Source organism: Ylistrum balloti, unplaced genomic scaffold (assembly GCF_031769215.1).
Source record: "Ylistrum balloti isolate Yb309-2 unplaced genomic scaffold, AGI_CSIRO_Ybal_v1 Utg370488, whole genome shotgun sequence".
Lineage (NCBI taxonomy): Eukaryota > Metazoa > Mollusca > Bivalvia > Pectinida > Pectinidae > Ylistrum > Ylistrum balloti.
In genome coordinates, this window is record NW_026782318.1 from 765,752 (window position 1) to 789,166 (window position 23,415).

The 23,415-nt window shown below is 35.8% G+C and overlaps 1 protein-coding gene across 1 annotated transcript; it reads right to left on the minus strand.

Annotated features, from left to right (window-relative positions):
* Positions 1 to 542: 542 nt before the first annotated feature.
* Positions 543 to 23,404, minus strand: LOC132555442 (ubiquitin carboxyl-terminal hydrolase 37-like). The gene is made up of 21 exons (XM_060219793.1): positions 23,301 to 23,404; positions 20,471 to 20,650; positions 18,064 to 18,238; positions 17,439 to 17,547; positions 16,541 to 16,618; positions 16,019 to 16,165; positions 15,649 to 15,798; positions 15,072 to 15,206; positions 14,566 to 14,692; positions 14,064 to 14,236; positions 13,620 to 13,685; positions 12,278 to 12,409; positions 11,804 to 11,971; positions 11,080 to 11,239; positions 8,822 to 8,947; positions 4,220 to 4,310; positions 2,439 to 3,365; positions 2,058 to 2,176; positions 1,497 to 1,566; positions 996 to 1,134; positions 543 to 690 (listed from the first exon to the last, which is right to left on the minus strand). The coding sequence occupies exons 1-21, from the start codon at positions 23,301 to 23,303 to the stop codon at positions 630 to 632; spliced, it is 3,336 nt and encodes a 1,111-aa protein (XP_060075776.1). The 5' UTR covers positions 23,304 to 23,404; the 3' UTR covers positions 543 to 629.
* Positions 23,405 to 23,415: the final 11 nt, after the last annotated feature.

Genomic DNA, 23,415 nt, shown 5'->3' on the forward strand with positions numbered 1-23,415 from the left:
TCTATTGGCCAGAATATCACTTAGGATCAACGATGGACCATGTTCTACTCACTAACTCAGGTCTCGTCTCTGCATTCACCTAATTCAAGAGGAGTTGTAATAAGAATATGGAGTCATCTTGAAGTCATAAAAGTTCAAATCTAAATTCTGTCCATGTAGTTTACTAGTATAATATTAGCAATGAAAAGGATTTTTCAATATGTGTCCTACTGTCTCAACCTAGTACTGTCCGAATTTCCTTCAGATTGAAGTAGCCTTCTAGGTCATTGTAATAGAATTCCTGTCAAGTACAATTTAATGGACGGATCAATTTAAAGAGGTAAAGGAATATCGAGAAAATCTCAACTCCTAGTGCTGATGATACTGTTTATTGGGAAACTTTTGTCTTTTGCCTTATGTAATACTCGTTATAGAAAAGTTTTGTGTATCTTAAATTTTACTTCGAAAATTTAGCTAAAATGTTAAATTCACTTTCTTATGATAAAATAATAGTGAAAGTTTCCCAGTATATAGTAAATCAAGAAACAATTCAACATTATAAAAAATCTAACAGATCATTTAATTCAATAATGTTGTACAGTATACAACACTGTCAGAAGTAAACAAATAATCCAAGATAAAAAAAAAGATCAAGGCTTCCTTTTTCCATTCTGAACAGCAAAGTCGTCTTTCAGATCTTCATATATTTCTCTGAAATACACAAAAAAATCATCAGTCAATAATTTTGTTAGCAGTTATTGAGTTTCTAAAGCACCGACCCGTATCATGCAGAGAAAAAACAAACTCCAGGATGTTGTTCAGTTTTAGATTTCCACACTTGTCGGTTAGATTGAAGGAGTTTCTGATCAGCAGGAACTTTCTTTCTTCAATGCTAAAACTGGATGTGCTATGCAAATATTTCTTTCTATCTAAATCCTTTGCAAAGTGGCCTATGAAACCCCCCCTCCCTTTGTCTCCTTTTCCTTATAAATTCATAATGTACTGAAAGTTCTTACTTGCTAAGGTAGAAAAAGATGTAGCCACTCCTCTCCCGTTTCAATCGCACCTCAGCTTCTGTTGACTTGGTGACGTGAGAGTCATCACAACTGAACCACGCCCCTTTTTTCAGATCATAAACATCCGTCACATAATGCCCTGAAATATTATAAACGGTGATTGTTGATGAATTTTCAGGCAAGTCAAGTATACTCGTTCAAAAATTTTGATAATTCCAATTACTAAAAGTGACAGTGGGGTTTCAAAATTTTAAGCTAGACATTGATACAAATAGCAAAACATGAAGTAGGGGAGATCACTCTGACAAAACTATTTAGAAAACAGTTTGCCAAAAATTTAATTCCAGATGCTAGCTGTCCCTCAATGAAAGATTTACACATTCATTTTAACAATAAATGAAACACATCTAAAACAAAACTTTTTACTGATATTAAAAACCAACTTCTAACCCAAACTTTTATCCAGTACTGAAATTCCCAGATGTTCCTCCATAAACTTACCTGCAAATGAAGTGCTACCCTGGTGATTAACGATACTGACAAGCTTGTACGAGTAAGGAAGGTCACCTTTCTGATAAAGACAAGACAATAAATATCATTATTCCACATGGTGTGAAAAATATCTTATAAGTTGGGCACATTACTTTGTTACTTTTGCAGATTTTTTCTAAAAATAATTCTTTCCTTAAATGGTCAATTTTATACATGTACTACTGAAAAATAAAGACAACAATTTGTTTTCCTTCCAAGTGATTCCTTTAGAGATACCTCAATTTTTCTCTTAGTGTTGCATGTCTGCCCAAATGAGGAAGGTTGAGTGTTATGTTCACTCAATGAAACTTTCAGCTACTTTCTTCTTAATCTTAAATGAGCATAAGGACAGACATTTGTCAGTATAATATGACTATGTTGGGAGTAATACTACTGAGTCAATATTATAACATTACAGTATGACAGTACTATAAATCTGATGATTGCCCCCATCATCTGTAAACATAGGAGTCTTCATATGACCTTTGCCTGCAAATCATCAATCACTTTGTAGTAACCGTGAAAACAAACCTCGTTTTCTACCACAGGAAGGTCGAGGTAGGATTGGGTGTCATCCCCTGACTGTGTCTGCACATCTCTTTGCTCTGGAAGGGCATTTTCTTTATCTTCTAGCAACATTAGTTGGAAATCTGAAAACAAATCCAATAGAAACATCAAACCATTCTGGATCTGTTTTACAATTTATACATAATTGAATATTGTTTTATGAAAACCACCTCTAATAAAAAGTTCCTTTTAAATATTACAAAATAAGAACTGATTCTTTTAAGCTTTCTAAAAATATACTGGTTACAATGCATCTTGATAAATGCTAAGTTTTCAATTTACTTGAAATTCAGAATTTTTACAAATAATTTTTATTAAATCCAGATTATATTGAGTATATCTTACCATCTTCATCCTCACAAAGAAGACTGGCAAACTCTTGATCAGGTTTGGAGTCCAGAGTGTCCATTTCTGTCTGGTACTCACTCTTGTCTGACTTACTGACGGCTGCATGACCTTGACCACCACATAATCTACTGTTGTCAACTTTATTGTCCTCTGTCTTTGCGATCTGACATTCCAAATCAATGTTTGAATTATTCAAATCTTTACTCGTTCCCTCAACATTTGATTTTGTCTGTTTTTCATCAAGATCATCAAATGAATGATCCAATTCTAACCTGATTTGTTTTTTACCTGACTCATGTAAAGAATATTCAGTCTTTGACACATTTTCTTTCCCAAAGAGACAAGTTCGTGTTGTTTTTGTTGTAGTTGTCTCATTCACAGAATGAAGTTTGCCCGAGTCTGACGTATCAGAGGAGGCAATGTCTGTATTACCAGATACACTGAATCCCTGTGAAGCATCAACTGCATTGTCTAACACTTTCATATTATGTGAATCTGTGTCCTGTTCCTCGGTGATCACATCTAACACAGCACTTGGCATCCTCCCTTTGACAGAACAGTCATCATTACTTGTCTTTTCTGGACTGTTGCTTGACTTTCTAACACACAAGGGTGATTTTTGTAGAGGTTTTCCTGAAAATAGAGTATTCTTTTCCTTTTTAATATGGTCTTCTCCCGTTTGTGAGGAAGTATCCTCTATTGTTTTAACTGAGGATGTTCCACTTTCATCTGACCTGTACATGGGACTGGTTTGTTTGTCGTCTTTTGTATCGTCCGATGCCTCATACTTGTGTGTGCGGTTGATTGGGTCCATTTCCTGTGATATTTCCATGTGAGAGATGCGACTTGTTTCCATTAAACTCTGTTCTATGGCTAATCTCATCTGTTCCTCCTCTGACATATTCTGAATGGTCTGCCCATAATCTAAATCAATTATTAAATTTTATTATGAAACAAGGAACTGAAATGTCACAACACAGATATATAATTTAGAACAATAAACCTAAAATGAATGAACTGAAAACATGCTTAAGATGGATATGAAAAAAAAAGAAATAAAGTATGTGTATTAAATTTCAAGCTCACTTCAATCTGCTCTTTCACAATTCCTTGCTAGTTTTCATGATCAACCAGAATTTGATATTTTTACACCCCAGAAAGTGGATCAAAATAATTCCTTAATTTCCAGTTGATAAATTTACCTACATACACATGTTGCAGTGTTCCTCATGACCCACAGATATAGGTACAAAAACCCTTTAATTGGTGAAATTCAAGATTTATACCCTGGCTTTCAAGCACTCTCCTGGCTTTCAAGCTCTCTCCTATATAAATACATTGTTAGGGCTTGTACTCTACTTTCAAACAGCAAGGGGGAACACTGCTGTTGTCTGTTATGAAAACAATACTTCTGATCACTACCTCATCACAAAGAGAAATGAAGGTATGGACAGAATGGTTTAAAGAAAGCATACACTCATCTAAAAAAGCATCTCATCATTGGTTTGTTGTCTCTATTCTAGACAATGACCAGGCTCTACAACCATGGCCTAATGGATGATAAGGTTTCATTACTGGTATTCTGTAACCTGTTATGTGATCTTGCACCAATGTGACCTCTTAATTAATCAAAACAGAAATCAAACGACAGTACACCAACAATTTAAGTTGAACTCTTCCGAAATCTTTAAAGAAAAAGTGTAATTTTTTTTTGTAAAACCTGGCAACAATGAAATAGTTGAAAGTGTGAAACCTTCAAAAGTTTATAAAATACTGACCATGATCAAAGTTGGAGGTTTTTTCTATCTCCACTCTGCTCATCTCCAACACTTTCTGTAGCTCGGTCTCCTTCGTCTCATCTACATAATGCTGTAAGTCATAATCACATACAATATCAATACAGAACACAATGTTTATATACTTAGGCAATAGCTGGACTTTTAAAGAAATGTGCGTCTGTATATCATGATTATCCTGTAACAAGTGGTGTTGAACCTATTATCCAAATTCTAACTCAAATATATTTAACACTTAAATACAGTATTGTTTTATATTGTTTTAATGCATAATTTCCTAAAACTGGGTTACCCTGCCCAAAATTTGTGACAAAATTAACATTAAAAATCAAGCGAAATTTCATTGATATTTTGAGGTTGAGCTAGTGCTACCGATGTCATGTTCATGATGTGTCAGGGTTTATCAGGGAAATTCATATCATTAACAATTGCTGTCTAGGCTAGATAAGTAAATGAGATATTTGTAGACAGTTCCTCATGGTCATACTTTTGAATTTTTTTTTATAATTGACAAGTGAAATGTCTGTTGCGTGTTATCTCATCCTTCAAGATTGCTAGTGTCTTGCTAAGACACTTCATTTTTCAACTTCCTGAAAAACAAACCATTCTGTGGTTCCAAAACCCTACCCCTATCAACTATCAAAACTACTTCAGCCGGACAAGCTTTAGAATTACGTACTTCAAGAAGGCAAAGACCCACATGCAATTATACATGTTTCAATGGGCTTCTTCACTTGAAAATGAAACACTGAAACAATTATCCAAGGTTATCCAACTTAACAATTTGAATTTTAATCAATAAGCAAATGTAAATTGATTCAAAATATTGACTTTCAACAAACTTCAATTTGCACAATCAAATTTCAGTTCATTCATTTATCACTTGTTGGCAAAGTGGCGCAATGACAAATTTGTGATTCAACAATAACTGCTAATTGCAGTTAGCACAATCATATTAAGAGCAATGCTTTCAGCAAAAATTGCACTTAAGTTGTGTTACCTCGAAAAGGAGGAGTGCCAATTTGGGCCTTCTGGCGGCCATGACCGATATTTTTTATTTCTTGTGTAGGAATTCCTTGGGGTTAGGCGGTCATGATATGACATAAAATTAAGGTCAGATCTGAGCCATTCATTAGTTATGGGGGGTAAAGTGGGGGGTAAAATTCAAAAACAGCTCCATTATGACAAACCTACATTATATTTTTGGATTTTTTCTTCTTAATTTTCATGTAATAATCCATATCAAAACATTCATTAGTAAAATTGATTGAAAAAAATATTCCATTGTTGAAAAGTAGGTCATGGTAATTAAGCTCATTAATTGCGAATTATATTAAAGATGAACTTAATTTTCTGCCTTAATGTACATAAAAACAATACCTTTATCATGTACCATGTTTTAATAAGAAATATTTTTGCATACTTTAAAGAAAACAAAGAAGAGGCGGTGCTTTGAATTTTAGTTCGACAACTTTGACCATATGTCTGTATCTAGTGGTTTTACCGAAGTATTAACACAGAAATGGCTAATGAAAGATATCAATCTTAACCTCTAGTGTTGCATTTCACTCCACTATACATACAATGGTCGTACACATAGTTAGTTACTCATTGTCACTGTCAGACTCAGACCAGTCCTCAATCATCATTGCGTCATCAGCACAGCTGAGGTAGCTTGATGAGGCAGTTGGGTGTGCTATCCTAGGCTGGTGTCGCTCATAAGAAAGGTACCAGAGAACAGATGCAATATGGGCACAGCAGCCCACTACCCTGGCACCAACCTTACACTGGCAATACCAACCAGATATAGGAGTCAAACCAGGGGAATACTCAATCCACAGGTTGTACAGTTTCGAAGCAACATGTCTGGAACGAATCTGAACTTTAAGCCAGGCTTTTCCCTGCATGCCATTAATTCATACTGGCCATCTTCAGACAAGTGCTCCATGGTATATCACTTTGCCTGCTTCAACTGATATACTCCCATGGTAAGATCTCTCAACTCCGGTTCTGTCAGCTGAGGAAAGTCAGGCAAACTGGCCTCATCAAGCTTGACCCATATGGCTCTTTTCCTAGCCAAACCTTCTTTTTCAACTTGAATTTGCAATTTATTGGGACATTTTGACAGAGCCAACATTCGCTCAGCAATGATGAGGTCATTGGGAGAATCAGAGGCAAGTGGGGGGCGAAAAGCATTACAAATTGCACACACAATTCTCACAAAATCACCTACAACTGGAATGAGAGTGTTGGGCAAAACATGTCCCAAGGTCTTCCACTGCTTAATCCGCCCATTTGCCGACTCCACAACCCACCTTACCTTTGTTACAAGACGAGATTCGTTTGCCTCAGTATGTGTGTGTTGTTTCTGCCCCTTTGGCAAGAAAAATGGCATTTCTGTTTTGATGCCAGCATCATTCAACAGTTCTGTCACATCTCTGAAGCCTCTGTCAACGACAAGAACATCATCATCTTGAAACCAATCCTTGATGTTCTCAGTGTTAGTTTTCAACATGTGTTTTGTAATGTTGGCGTCATTATTTCGACCGTCTGCTAAATATGGGCCTAGGACAGACAGTATATAGCCATCTGAGGCCACAAGAAGCATTGGTTTCAGGAGAGGGCGTCCTTTGTGCATCGAAAAAGAGCGTCGTTGGAAAGTATAGTTGCTGGACTTTTCAACATAAATATATGTGCCATCAGCAACAGCTATAGCGACATCTTCCCCAGAGGCAAACATCTTCCTTGCAAATACCGTTGTATGGTTTTGAATTACTTGTTCTCTAGTGATGTGTTGCAGGCCAAGGTGTGAAGGAACGAAGTGGGTCATCAATGCTTGGCGAGCTGAATGAATACATTTTCCACATATTCTCTTTGTCATGTTGAACAGAGAAGCTAATATTGATAAAGACATGCCAGTCCTCAACTTTACAAGCAGGATGGCTAATGCAGTCCTTGCGCTTCTGTTCAGTGCAGAGTAAAGAGAGGGATTAACTGATCGTAAAAGGTCAGAAAATTGATTTTTATACAGACCTGTGAGACGGTAGTAATCTTGATCAGTTAATCCATCTGAGGAATCAAAGTCTAAACAACTTTTCTTTGAAGCAGCTGCCCTAAGTGTCAAAAGGATCTCTGATATTTCAGAAGAATCCAGTTCAGTGTCTTTGCTGGAATATGCGAGTGAAGATAGACTATCAGATGGGAAATCACCATTCACTATGTGGGAAGAACAACATCTGCAGGTGTTTGGGACAAGGATACCTGTCTTAATAAAAATCTTTACTCGCATTTCTGTTGAGAGCATTACCATTTTACTTTTACATTCCTCTCTTAACATTTTACAAATGAAACATCGAGATTCACCTAATGTAGCCCGTGGAATGTCAAGTTTGATTTTTTTGTTTTCAGGTGACTCAAGCTGGTGCTCTACATCGCTACTACGATGTTCAGTAGATGAATGGTGATTGTAGTATCTTCCCCTGCATTTTTTACATACGGGGTCACCAAACCTTAAGGTTTATTCAGACAACAGAGCCTTACTTTATATTGTGCTTTACAACAAGCGCACTGCCTGTGCACTGGCATATTGATAAAAGAAAACAGGGCATAAACTTAGAAAACACTCCTTATTAAAACCTTAATTTGGATGAACAAAATTATGAACAACAGTTGAATTACAATTATATGTCTAAATTATATGTACAATATCAGTGACAGTCAAACCAAGAAAGTATACTAAAATCGCTGAGGTTGTGAAGTGTAGTTGCCACGTATTAATTGTATATATAAGGGTATATGAACTGTCTGAGACAAGGTGCACATGTATACTCACCGGTAGACACAAAGATCCTTAACAAGGTATATGTCAGGGGATGGCATTATATCCCGCCATTTTAGCTTAAAGCTCAACCAGCCGTACCAAACTGGTTTAAATATCTCTACATTTATCAAGCAATTTATTTTAAACAGTTCTTAATGCAGTACAATTTAACATTTATTTATTAGATATTTATTATCTAAAATAATTACATAAGGCAACTCTGATATCAACCAAAAGTTGTCAAAAGTGTGAACCCGCCCCCTCCCATTAATTAATTCTCCATTTTCTATAAAGTATTCAAAAATAAATCTTACTAAAGCATGACACATGATAAAGGTATTGTTTTTATGTGCATTAAGGCAGAAAATTAAGTTCATCTTTAATATAATTAGCAATTAATGAGCTTAATTACCATGACCTAATTTTCAAAAATGGAATATTTTTTTCAATCAATTTTACTAATGAATGTTTTGATATGGATTATTACATGAAAATTAAGAAGAAAAAATCCAAAAATATAATGTAGGTTTGTCATAATGGAGCTGTTTATGAATTTTACCCCCCACTTTACCCCCCATAACTAATGAATGGCTCAGATCTGACCTTAATTTTATGTCATATCATGACCGCCTAACCCCAAGGAATTCCTACACAAGAAATAAAAAATATCGGTCATGGCCGCCAGAAGGCCCAAATTGGCACTCCTCCTTTGTACATTTAAAGTGTCGGACTTAATTTTCAATTACGTATTGACTGAAGCTTACCTGAGTTCGGTCATTGGCCTCTTGAAGACTAAGTTCCAAGGCTCTGGCGAGATCTTTGTCCTCTTCTTCCTCTTCTGGACCATCTTCAATCATTAATGGCACATCAGCTTTAATACCATGGTCCTCCTATCAACAAATATATTTGTATGGTGCTCAATGAATGAATGTAATGGCATAACATCATGTAAGATTGAAAAAGAAGGAAAGGAAAACATATATGGTATCCATGGTAACTTCAAGGACTATCAAACAAATATCAGCACATTTTCTAGCCTTTTTTCTGAAATACCTAAAATATCCAAACACTCCTCCCTCCTAAAGATGTACTGAATATCTAAGCTACCCAAACCACCAAGATACACCAAACATCACAGGTCTCTCCATCCAAGATACACTGAATATCCCAGCACATTTTTTTGAGATACATCAAATATTCTGTCACTTTTCCAGGACACAGTCAATATAAAAGCCTTTTTTAATATATCATCCCCGCACCTTTTAGATATATCCAATATCTCACCTTTTTATAAGATACACCAAATATTCTGTCACCTTTACAGGATACAACCAGTATGTCCCCCCACCCCCATCCTTGATATACCGTAAATATTCGCGTATAGTGCGCACTTTTTTAAGCTGAAACTGTCGTGTCAAAAAGGGGGTGCGCACTATACGCAGGTACATGCCATTCCGGGGGTTATCATTCCCGAGTTCTGCATCCGCCATATTGGATTACCTCCCTTCACATAGTTATATGTAAAAGTCGTCGGTCTTATATGATAGTTTGGAGATAAAAACAACAAAAAAATAAAATGTTTTAATCATCTGCCATTCACGCTAGCATTACGGTGAATCTAGTTTTCCCGTCATTTTGATGATGTATCTGTGGAATTCAATGAATCCGGAAGTTTTTAGGCGATTGTCGTTCTGTTCATAAATCGGACAGCCCATCCCACTGATGGCCAAAGTTGGTGACCCCATGACCTCTCTTGATCTGCATGGCCCGCACGCGCAGTTCTGTTGCACTGGCAGCGATGCCGGGATATCGGCGATCGCATACAAAGTTGAACAGCTCTCTCTCCATCTCTGGGTGTTTCGCTGTCGCACCTATGTCAGCCCTTCTGGTCAGTGGTTGGGACTTTAAACGGTCTTTTCTTTCTTCCGTGCCTTGATATTTCACTCTGGAATATTGAAGTGGCGACCGGCGGCATGAAACTCCAGTCTCTCAGCGTAGTCAAATGGCGTTCGCAGTTTCCCCATGTCGAAGTCGGTGTAAACAATCTATCATTAAATACCTTCGGATACCGCAGTGGGTACAGATACCATGAAAGATCATGCCTATACTGGACAAACCACCTGCTTTTATGGGGACAAGGTAGGATTGAAAATGTTCAGACAGTTAAAACAACATCGTTTTCTGACCAATAGTACGCGTTCAGCCCAAGCCGGGTGTCATCAGTCTTCTCATACTCAACGTGTTAACTGTCCTTAACCGTTAATTATACAATCAGCCAAGCCTTTCATGCTTGTGAGGTCACCTGGGTAAATTTGTTTACTTAAGGTAATTACATGTGTTAGGGTCACGCTCATTGTGGTTTCCTAATTATCAATGGATCAGACCACATCAAATGTTTCGTCGCAGTGACCAGTCAATTAATTTTTCTGTAGATTTTTTTTTTTTTAAAATCTGATCTCCAAAAAGTACCTGCGCACTATACGCGAGCGCGCACTATACGCGAATATTTACGGTACATCCAATATCCCATCATTTTTTGGAGATACATCAAATATCCATGCTAATTTTATGTCACCACTAGTGTACTAGTTCTTTTCCAAAGTATACAAAATATTAATACTTTACAAGGGTTCACCTGATATAGCAATACTTTACCAGAGTTAACCTGATATAGCAATACTTTACCAGTGTTCACCTGATATAGCAATACTTTACCAGGGTTCACCTAATATAGCAATACTTTACCAGTGTTAACCTGATATAGCAGTACTTTACCAGTGTTCACCTGATATAGCAGTACTTTACCGGGTCACCTGTTATAGCAGTACTTTACCAGGGTTACCTGATATAGCAGTACTTTACCAGTTTTAACCTGATATAATTTTCTGAGATACACTCAATGTCTCCAGGAAATACCAGTTCTATATATCACATATCCAGTTAGTTTGCATGCACCGATATGAATTCTGGTCTTGTTCATGGCCTTGTGAATAATGTGTAAAGAGATTGGATTTTAACTCACCCCAAGATCAAAAATTTTTGCTTTTTTGTAAGGTGTACTGGTGTTAATATCCTCCTTCTCATCCTCTTCAAGCGGTCGTGTTTTCTTGAACCTGAAACTTTCCCCAAGCTGTAAACGTCGTCTGGGCACACTCTCATCGGATGTCAAAATCTTGTCTGGTCTGTAGACACATCACACAAGAAAGAATATCAGTCTTGAATTCTATATTTCATGACCTGTTGTATTTCCGAAAATGACATAATGATGTGTCCTTAGGCCAAAAAGGGCTATTATAAAAAATGGGCCAATGTTTGATACTAAGCTGAAATATGTTTTTGTGTATCTCTAGGCAAATTTAACACAGAGTGAAAATCGTGCTAAAATTTCACAGTTTACAAAAACATGCATTTTAACTGGTTAGCATTGGATAACAATGTGTACACATAATTTATATTGTTCGACAGACTGGAGCAAACTATGGGTTGGCGGGACAAGGTGCAAAGGTTTTCAATTTTTTATATCGTTCAGGAGACTGGAGCATGTGATGTATATGTATGGTTTGTGATGTACATCTTGTACTGTCTGAGGAAACTGGAGCTATGGTCATACATTTTATATCATTCAGAAGACTGGAGCATAAACAGGTAAGGTGTACATACATTTTATACTGAAGAATGGCCAGAGAGAGGGTACATAGGTTTTATACTATTTAAGTGTGGTGCTGAGCTGGAAAGGGTGTACATACGTTTTATATTGCTCAGGAGACTGGAGCAGGGCTGGGTAAGGTGGGAAGGTATTCTCCTCACAATGTGCATCCAATGACAGGAAACGTGTGATGCTGATACTCTGCGCAGTCTTGGTGTTAATGATACTCTGATCAAAGTTGTATCTCTTCAGGTGTAACACAAGTACTCTAAAAATACATTTATGACTTTGTAAAGACAAATAACAAACCATGCATGAAGAATATCACATTCTGAGTTTACAATCTAAATCAAACGCTTTCATCAACTTTTTCTCTCTCCTTTTTTGGTAGTCTATCAACAATTTTCTCTATAAAGTTATTTTTTATGTTGAAAATTTCCTGAAAACCTCAAAAGGCTTTTCTTTGAATAAAGTATTCCTTTCCTAGACCTACAGTTTTCAAAACTAAGTTCATGTTTGCATTGACAAAAAAGACGCAAGTAAAGGGGAATAACTTGTACCAAACTCGGCTTACCTTGGCAGTCTAGTAAACTTATGTGTGACTTCTGATTTGTTACTTCCACATTTTTCACACGTGTACTCAATTGCCTCCGACCGAAAGAATAAATCCAGTGCATTCTGAATCGAAGACTGCTCACCATTTTTTCTGAAAACAAATAGATGAAATAAAAATTTGTATGTGAGGAAAATACAATCCCCTAACCCAAATAATCATGTGAAAGGTACATAGGCCCCTAACCCTATTTAATAGAAATTGAACTAAAGATTAATTCTTGGAAAGGATATATATGCCTCCAACCCTGTTTTTATGGAAACAGAGTATAAAGTATATTTTGTGGCCTTAACACTGTTTCAATGCAAAGTTTAACTAAAGTGACGTAAAAAAAACATAAATGTGACAGTGGTAATCCAGATGGGAAGTTGAATTTTGCAAATGATGTAAGTTTTAACAAAAGGGTTTCTCCAGTAAAACATTTATTCCACCCCAGGACTCTTGGTTCTGTTCAGGGCTATTCCAGTAAAATATCTATTCCACCCCAGGACTCTTGGTTCTGTTCAGGGCTATTCCAGTAAAATATTTATTCCACCCCAGGACTCTTGGTTCTGTTCAGGGCTATTTCAGTAAAATATCTATTCCACCCCAGGACTCTTGGTTCTGTTCAGGGCTATTCCAGTAAAATATCTATTCCACCCCAAGACTCTTGGTTCTGTTCAGGGCTATTCCAGTAAAACATCTATTCTGCCCCAGGACTCTTGGTTCTGTTCAGGGCTATTCCAGTAAAATATCTATTCCGCCCCAGGACTCTTGGTTCTGTTCAGGGCTATTCCAGTAAAATATCTATTCCACCCCAGGACTCCAGGTTTTGTTAGGGATATTGCCTACAGAATATAATTGATAAGGCAGGAAAGAGTACTAAAGATGGTTTTTTTTTTTTTTTAGTCCAAGGCCCTTTTAGTAATAATCAGGGCCTGACAGATGTTTTATTAGAATAGCCCTTTTAGTAATAATCAGGGCCTGGTAGATGTTTTACTAGAATAGCCCTTTGTGTTATAATCAGGGCCTGGTAGATGTTTTACTAGAATAGCCCTTTGTGTTATAATCAGGGCCTGGTAGATGTTTTACTAGAATAGCCCTTTGTGTTATAATCAGGGTCTGGTAGATGTTTTATTAGAATAGCCCTTTGTGTTATAATCAGGGTCTGACAGATGTTTTATTAGAATAGCCCTTTGTTTAATAATCAAACAAAATACCGGTCTCTTTAAATGTTAATCTATCTTTATAATTAGTTACTAAATCATTTAATCACTCTTTGCTAACTTTGATCTTTTCCCATTCTGCCAAAATTTCTACCTACCTTCGTCTTGGCATATCCACAGAAAGGTCATTGAACTGCTCTGCTTTGGTGACCACCTCCTGACAACTACAAAACAAGTCTTTGTGTAAAATAACATACGGAGGATTTATTGAACTGTAACCGACTTGTCCCATATCCTTGACAGTAGGTCCGGGTTAACATATACAAAACTGGCTTCACTATAGAATACAACTACATTTTAGAGATATTTTTCAAGTTTACAGATGTTTAATCATTTTTACATATTTGACTCCATCACCTAGAAAATGAATGAAAGTTATGTAATTGGGTTAACGTCTTCATATCAGTGAGACATGTGCTACAGTATTTTTTATTTCAACGTGTTGATCTTTCATGGATTGATTCATCATTGGAACATAAAAGACCCCCTGACAATGTAATCTCTACTGCAAAAACTGAATCATTGAAAAAATCCATTCTTACTGGAGACAGGTAATAGAGTGGAGGACTTCCATCTCAAAGTTCTGCACGGTTGGGTTGATGTACGGAGTGTCGCCATCAGAACCCTCCCTATGGGGACTAGGTGTGGAGCTGGACACTTTAGTCACCTCTTCCTTCAGCTGGTCCAACACCTGACCAAGGAATTCATGAGCATCCTAACAAAAACAAAGAAAATAAAAAATAATGATATCTACTGTTGTGTTACATCACAGATCAAGTGCAGCCACACTGACAGTAGTTTCAGTAAAAACACAAACATTTAAAGCACTGTAATAATCCCTACCATGGGATTGGCTTTATGGGCTTAATGCAGGATTAATATGATACATTTTAAAGCTACATTACTGGATATTAGATTCTTCAGTAGTTTGGATGTGATGTACAAAATGATTGAATTGTTATTTTAATTAACAAGAGACTGTAATAGCAGCTTTTAGACTGAGGATATGAAAAATTACAAAATCTATTTCCATCTGTGACTTACGTGTTGTTGGTAGCCAGAAAACCTCTTGGCCGTTGTAGATATTGCAGACTTAACATTCCGTAGCATGTCCCGCCTCACATGTTCAGGAAGTGTTTTAGTTCTCGATCGAAGAAGTTTATAAAGGGCACTGCAGTGAACAAAATATTCTTTCATTATTGTCTGAAGTTTTGTTAAGATCCTCAAGGCCTGAAGTATACTTCCATTTCAACCTGTTTTCAGGAAGTCCATCAGGCTTGAATACATCTCCATTTTCAATATGTGTTCAAAAAGTTACACAGTTTTAGCCTATACAAAAGGCACTCATGGCCTAAAAATTACCTTCATTTTTCATCTGTATAAGAATGGTTCAGTGGTCTGAAATACACCCCCATTTTAAACTTGTACAGGAGAGGTTAACAAGAATTGATTGTGTTACTAATTCAAAATTCAACTCTGTTGCCAATTCTGTCTGGACCAAATTAGATCAAGGCAGAATTTATTTTTCAGAAGAGTTGGGCAGTACCTACCTATACAGAGACTGGGAATGCAGAGATTTCATCACTCGACTGTTAGAGAACAGTAAATCATTGGAGAACGTGTCCAAGCAGAACAACGATTGAAGGATAGAATTCATGTAGCAAGTGTTTCCAAGATTAGAGAACCTGAAACAAAGACAAACTATTGTTATTATAATGAACAAGAGGTTCAGAGGGCCCGAGTCACTCACCTCCTTGGCTATTTCAAAATCATAACAAAACATTTTTCGTAACAGAATTTTGAATCTTGGTATTGATCTCTCGGAACCATTCATTAAGCAAGTCATAACAAACTCTGTGTTTGAACGACACTGGAATATATTCTCCTACTGCCAGTATTAGACAGCGAGGCAAGCTTTAGGACACTCTAATAACACAATATACATTCATCTCTACCTAGTGATGATTTGAGCCAAATTTGGTCAAAAAGCTTAATTAAACAGAGGAGTTTTACAAAGTCCTCTTCATCCCAGATCACTCAAGACAAATTTGGACAAAATTCAATCAGGCTTTTTGGAATATGAGTCAGGGGTAATGTGCTGGAGATTTATTGCAGTAAAATAATTACCCTTGTAGACTTTTTGGTTGGGTCTGTAACTGATTGCTCCCAGGAGTGGTGGTAGTAGATTTGTTCCATGTGTAGTTAATTGAATCAGACAAGCGAGGTCGTTTCTGTAGAGTTGGGTCTGGCATCATACCAGGTGATCTCTTCAAATTACTGTTACAAGACAAAGATTGATCAGGAATACAAATGTCAGCATGTTTTTCTGAAGAATATTAAAGCATATTCAGTAAATGATTTTCAGTAAAGGATATTTGAAGAGATAATTCTTCAAAATAAGAAATTTTCTTAAATGGCAAAAATATTGGGAAGAAATAAATGTCACTGACATTATCAATTCTAACAATTATACTTTGAAACTGATCAGAAAGTATACCTTGACACTGAGAAAGCTCCATAACTACGGGGTGTTGCTGAAGAACTACTATAGAACCCAGATGTTTCGATCTGCTGAAGGTGGTTACGAGCTTTCTCCATCCCATTCTGTAAGTACTTCAGATTCTTCTCCTTTGACACCTGACCTCTATATAACAAAAATAAGTATAAAAACATAATATATTCATGAATATCAGATATCATGAGACAAATGCATCTGGAGATTTTAAATATTGACTGACCAGTATTTTATAAGCTTGTTTCACTCATGAACTTACAGGGCTCTCGATCTGCCAGATTTGGGGCCGATATTCAGCCCCGTTCCCAATGCAAAATAGTATCTTTTTTTCCCAATTTAGACCCCAAGTTTCCCAATTCTAAGGAAAACGCTGCTATTTTTCCCAATTCTAAGGGCCCCGAGCCCCAGTCCCAAAATGGGGTGTGAGAGCCCTGACTTATTCCAACTAATTAAAACTGACATCAAAAATCTCGTCCAACATCATTCCTTCCATGGTATACTTACCTGTTCTGGTTTTCTTTGAATTCATTCTCATCGTCAGTATCTTCAAACAGCGAAATCTCTTCTGATTTCTTCTTCACGCTGAAGTCAAAACAATGTCTACAACTTATCATGAAAAAATCAATGGCTGTGTAATATTTTATCCAGTAAAAAATTTGTATTCTTGAAATTTCAAATCAAACAAGATTTTCTCACTGAAAAAGGTTTGCATTCAAGCTAGATATTTCACTTGCAGTTATTGGAAAATTTTCTCTCCAAATGGTAAAGATAATTCATATTGTTGAAAATCCTTAACCTTGTTGAAAGTGTGCAAGTTGAATCTTTCCTCTTAATGTTGGTCTTTTAATTTTTAATTCAAATCAATAAATGACATAAAATTTACCAAATGAAAAGTTTATATTTGTCCAATAAATGAAATTTAGGATATTTCATAAGTAAGTCCCTAATTACGGAACCAGATTCTTTAGTGGCGTTACATATTATCTGCCTGAAATACTGAGTTGGACAAAATTTTGTTATGAACAAACATTTACAGCAGGGATAATAAAAATTTCTAAAGATGCCTGTCTTGTGCCCACTTTAGATGTTGACTGAGTTTGTATTTTGTGAAGGACAAACTATGGCCTTTGCCCCACTTATTAGCGGAAGTTCTGTCTCTCACATGAGATATTCATATAAAGGATCAGTTCAGATGACTAATAAGAAAAGAAAAAAATATTTCTGTCTTTGATTGGTTGTTTGTATAAACTGCTATAACCCACTAACACCATCTCTCTTCATTGACAAAACAAGTTTTCCTGTTTGCACACTCGACTTTCCTACCATCCACCTATGACAGAATCTGTCTACTGTTGGTACTACTATTTCTGTTTGTAGGAAATCTCTACGGAAGCTGAAATACCTTGTAAAGTTTGAGTCTTTGGCCAGTGTCTGCTTAGAAGGCGTCTTAGTTCCATTTTTTTGCCATCCACTAACACAAACCATCGAAGGATTCTGCTGAGATTCTGGGGCTGCAATCAAATCCATGTAATATGAGCACAAAGTCCTAAACACATCAATTTAGTCGAGGCAATACCTAACTTCAGGTTTAAAGGACATATTTAACACAAGTTTCTCACATCATTATAAATATATTCTGTAAATATACTTCAATTGGTGCTATCAAATTTCCATGCACTATCATTTTTGGGAAATTTGGGGATTTTTGTATCTGTAATAATTACTAGATAAACATAGAGAAACTGAAATCAGCACAACCAAGGAAAGTGCTAAAATAATATTACCACTAAAATAGGCACGTTTACAGTAAGATGATGACCATTTTTGTACACCAAATACAACTTTGTACATCAATTTGGAATTATAAGACAACAGTTTTAGAAATAATTTTATTCATATTGACCTATTCCATTTTTAAATGAAACATTATTAGATAAGTGATCCATGTAAAAGCCTCATTATTTTTTACACCAAGCTATTAAAGTGTGTTGTATACATTTAAGTCCTTCAATCTAAGTGTTAGATACCTATTTTTCCAGTACAGATGTCCTTGATGAGTTGGTCCAACACGGACATTGGTTTAGTGTACTGTGTAGCATTAGATTCTGGTTTAAACTGGATAGCTGAAGCTTCAGATCGGTTCCTCAGTGTGATGACCAGCTGATTCTTACATATCACTCCTTCAATGTTAGCATTATTCACCTGAAAGGAAGAATAGAATTATTTATAAAAATTCTTAACTGTTTTCCAATATCGGATGTAGGGTCTTTATCCTAAGAGAGAGGCTCATCATGCATGAAAACAGGCCTCGAATTTAAGGGATTTTACTGGCTATTTGCAAGTAGAAATCCAAGAATTGCAAGTAGAAATCCAAGAATTGCAAGTAGAAATCCAAGAATTGCAAGTAGAAATCCAAGAATTGCAAGTAGAAATCCAAGAATTGCAAGTAGAAATCCAAGAATTGCAAGTAGAAATCCAAGAATTGCAAGTAGAAATCCAAGAATTGCAAGTAGAAATCCAAGAATTGCAAGTAGAAATCCAAGAATTGCAAGTAGAAATCCAAGAATTGCAAGTAGAAATCCAAGAATTGCAAGTAGAAAAAATAATGACTTGCTTTTTTCAGCAAGTGGATTCATCAGATGCAAACTGTGAGTGCCTGTCTATTCCTAACATTTCACAGAATTAAATTGTTTTGAGTTTGAGTGTAAATATTGGGACAAAGCACTTCTTCTATAATGTTGATATATATTGGATGAAGCAAGGTAATACATTATAAACCACAAAACAAAACACATTATTTGAACATAGGAGATTTGTGATAATAGCAAGTAAAAAGTCATTTTAGCATGTACAAATTTAAGGCACTTGCTGTTTTCAGCAAGTGACAAAATATGTTAAAAATGAGGCCTGGACAAGTCAAATTTTAAATGGTCATTGGTTGGCTGGATAAGAGTGTAATTCTCAAATGTAATCATGTTTATAAATTCACCTTAGCCATTCATGAAGACTGAAGACATTTAAACTCTGTCTCTCTTGTCTCCAGAAGGTAAAGGGCCACATCATTTTTGATAATTTTTAGTTTCTTTTGAAAATAAGGTTAAAGGTTGTTCTAATGTAGATTCAAATTTGGAGCCTAATTTCAAATTTCTTACGAAACATAAGATTAAACATTCTTGTTACACTTAGTCCACTTAATATGAATCACCAGTTTACTTTCAGGCAGTTCTGAAGCTGTTTTCTCCATAAGTGGGTTTCTGAAAAAAGTACATGACAGATGCCATGTCAAACTCAGTTGGCTCTAAAACAGGTTTTTATTTTTCCTAAAAAATATCCTTCACTTGTGTATGCTACGAAGTTTCTTCTGATAAATAGCAACTGACCACATAAAAGAAAAAAGACAAATGATTGTAATAGTACATATAGTTTATTCGTCAAGACACACTTGAAAGAATGTTTAATTGATGCTTTTTCAAAACTTTTAAACGTTTTTTTTTGTTAACAATTTAAATAAGTTTATGAAAGTAAAACCAGTTTTGTGCTGATGTGGTTTGATTTTTATAACCTTTGTTACATACAGTTTTCATTTAATGAGATTGAAAAGGCGGATTTAAAATCTTATATGAAAGCAAACCATCTGATGTAAAGGTCACGAATAAAAACAAGGGTATTCTGTAGAAAATAACATGAATCCATGTAGGACAATGAAAATGCTTCAGATGTAACGATTCTGAATCTAGAATAAATTTTTTTTTTCATGGAGAGGACTCCTCACTCCCTTTCCATCAGCAAGGAGGATACCTGCCACTCCTCATTCATTAGATGAGGCACTCCAATACAGTGCTCCAGATAGCCTGCGTGAATGCGTTTTCATGCACAATATTTCTAATTTCACGCTAGGAAAAAAATAAGATTTGCGTCATTAACCCGTGCGAAATCCGGACTCTGCGTCAATGTCCGGCTCCAATATTACGTAGTTAGAAAACTCAATAATCTAAGTCAAACAGACACTTATCAAGTAAACGAAACTCGTAACAAGCGCTTTCTTGATCGTGATTATAAACCAGTCGCATAGCAAATATGGCGCTGTCAAAAATGTTTACAAATTCAGTGTTACCCTAATATGGAAAAACCCATACACTTGATGAAGGCAGGGGTGAAAAAACCCCTCAATTTATAAAGGTAGGAGTGAAAACCCCACATGTCAAAAAGTTATCTGGAGCACTGCCAATAGCAAAAAAGGGAAAAAAATCCCACATATAGGAAATCTATGACAGAACTTTCTCATATCAACTTCAACCGCGATGTTTATATTTGACTTATCAACAACGTATAATCATCGAAGGCTTCATTATCTTCCTTGTGAAATACAAATGTAAATCTTTCTATTTTTTTCTCAATGAATATAAGAAAAACAATAAGAATAAAGACAGTTACCTCCGTTGATATCACAGACTTGTTTGGGGCAGTACAATAGAAGACCTCCAGCTTCCACTTGCCATTGACAAAATGTACACAGATATTTCCTGTCTTCCACTTTCCTGATCCTATGGTTATACCTCTCTGCTTTACCTGGCCATGACAGGCGTACTTCTTGTTTATGTCCCATTTCATCACCTTTTGAAACAAGAGAAAAATAACAGTTCTAATTACATGCAGCAGAATAATTAGCAGTAATAAGATTTAAAGATGATAATAGCGTATGTTGAAAAAATATTTTACTAAAAACTATATTTTTTCATTGTTATGGTATAGTATAGTAAAGCCTAACATAAACTTTTCTAAAATTGTTGACTTTATATACATAAATAATTTTTTCCTTTGTGACAAATGTTGTGGCGTGCATGGTGTCATGGCCAGTCAAAAATGTTGTTCATACACTTTTCTCCCCCATAAGAATTTCGAAAAGTTGGCAGGAATGGTAGTGTAATAACAATCAATGGCCAGGGATTAATGTGACATTCTGGAACGATGTATTATTGTGTGCTCCTATATCGTTATTTGTGGATTCAGAAATACTAGCATGGGTGTGGCCTTACCATTATTTGGCAACCTATTTTAATCACGTATATGTACAACCAAAATGGAATAAAATTTTAATTTTCTTCTGGCATGGTATGCTTTATATCTTCAAACTCTTAAAAAATTTGCTTTATGTCTTCAAATATCCTAAGCTATATGGAATACGTACTTTAATCTCTAGTATACTATATAAGATAAAAAATTTACTAATCAATTAAGATAAGATAAGCATTAAGTGCTTGACACTTAATCAATTCAGGGTCTTGCAGTTAACCTTGAATAAGGAATTCTCATGAAAAGTATCTTCTAAAATATCATAGAAACAAAGACAGCTCAACTTAATATTCCATTTCAATTTCAGTTTTTCTTTAATTGACAATTAGAGGTGAAACAATTCACCGCAGTTCACCGAAAACCCCGGTTTTTCCTTGCTGTTCAGTGTTTTCGGTACGATCGGGTCATTACAGTTTCGGTTTGGTTTTTAGTATGACCCCAAAATCCGGTGAGCGCATTTTTAATACAGCAGGTGATGTAGTGACAGCTCAAAGCGCTTGCCTATATAGTGATCAGGTGGATATGTTGATATTAATGAAAAAGAATATCAAAATTGCTGATGATTTGGTACTTTAATCAGAATCTTGAATTGGAATTTAGGCAGTAGGCAGTAGACATTGGTACATAAAATTTTTTATTCAGTTTACTTATCTGACAGGTGGCAGCAGAAATTAGGCTGTGATTATCTAGTGGTTGTAAATGTGTGAAAAACTCATGTTGACTCAATCTTGTTCACTGTTATAATCTGCAGTATGAAGGTTGTGATCACTAATAATATCCATTCCAGAGCAGGCTATTACTGATTGAGCTATAGTGGTTTAATTTTCTAGTCATGATTTATGAATATTAGTTCTTAAATACTCTTAAATACTTAAATATCCTAGTCCCAAATGACATTTTGCAACTGTTGACACTTATTTAAGTGATATTATAAAATGACTATATTAAAAATAAAAACATGTTTGTTACTGCTTAGTATTCAGAGTTGATTGATAATAAAACAAATTCAATTCATCTATTGCTTGCTTTTTTGTATCTAATGATTCAGAAGTAAAATGAAAGTTGAAAAAAATGTACCATTATCTACCATACCTATGTTAGACAATCTCTCAAGGTGTTCACATGTCATAATGACTAAACTGAAAAAACCGAAACCCCAAAACCGAAAACCGAACCGAAAGGATTGTGTAGCGTTGCAGCCCTACTGACAATGTCACCATAGTTGTGCCATTACATTTAAATTTGTTAAAAAATACTTTTAATCTGCTTAATTTTCCTGCTGGTAAGTCTTATTTTGTCACAGAAAAGACTGTAACAACCAAAGTGACTATAAAATTCAGAAAGAGTCCATTTACCAGGACATCATAGTGAAGTAATAGGAGCGAATTGGTGTGGCTTGTCTACAGTGTTTAATATGGTTACTTAGCTGACGGAACATGTTTCTTTGGCTCATTTGGTAGAGCTGGTTGATTATCACGCCAGAGACCCTGGTTCAATTCCTGGTCGGGGCACTCGACAGGAATGTGTATTTCCCATTATTTCACAGAGAAATGTGAAAATGTGAACCACTGCGCTCATAATATACCACAGTCATATTCAATTTCATTTAACCCTATAATTGGAGACTGATTGAGAATTTTAATTTTGGCCGTGCGTAAATACATGCTTTTTGTACACCTATTATCCTAATATGAATCTTCCACGATGAGGTTTCGGTAGAGATGAGTTTTTATTTCATAGTAATATTATTACAAATCAATTCGTCACAATAGGCACGAAAGTTAATTATAAATAATTCAGTGTTCTGGTTGTATTTTGAAACTGGGGCACAGCGTAACCCCAACGATGTTTTCAAACAGGGGAGTCCATGAACAGCCTGTACAAAGCCTGAATTTCACCACTTTCCATCGGTGTTAATTCCGACTATTTTTTGAAACTCGAAGTTTTCCACGAGGACATTACTGGAATTATGAGAAATGCAAGTATGTATTAACGATTTAATCAAGACACGCTAAAAATGCCTTAATTACGGTGTAGATAAGCCGATATAAAGAAATCATTGTTGAAAAGGAGGGGGCGAGATTGTTGTGCAGGCGGCCATTGCGACCCATTCTTCTGCAGCGGATGTAAAGTAAACTTTACAGTTTTGGCTACCTGTTGATCGAAAATACACCGACAATCACATTCTTACCATCTTGATGAAAGGATCGAAAAAATGGTTTCGTTCTACATCATTCCAATAATTTCTTCATTTCACAAGGAAAAACTCTTCTTTCGCGGGGAAAACACAGGAAATTGTGCCGACT

What these genes read in the sequence shown, in the direction of transcription:
- LOC132555442 (XM_060219793.1), bottom strand. An exon ending in AAAGACTCAAACTTTACAAG is followed by an intron (nt 16,619 to 17,438) that starts GTATTTCAGCTT and finishes TTTTGACTTCAG; the next exon opens with CGTGAAGAAGAAATCAGAAG. An exon ending in CAAAAATTTTTGATCTTGGG is followed by an intron (nt 8,948 to 11,079) that starts GTGAGTTAAAAT and finishes ATTTGTTGATAG; the next exon opens with GAGGACCATGGTATTAAAGC.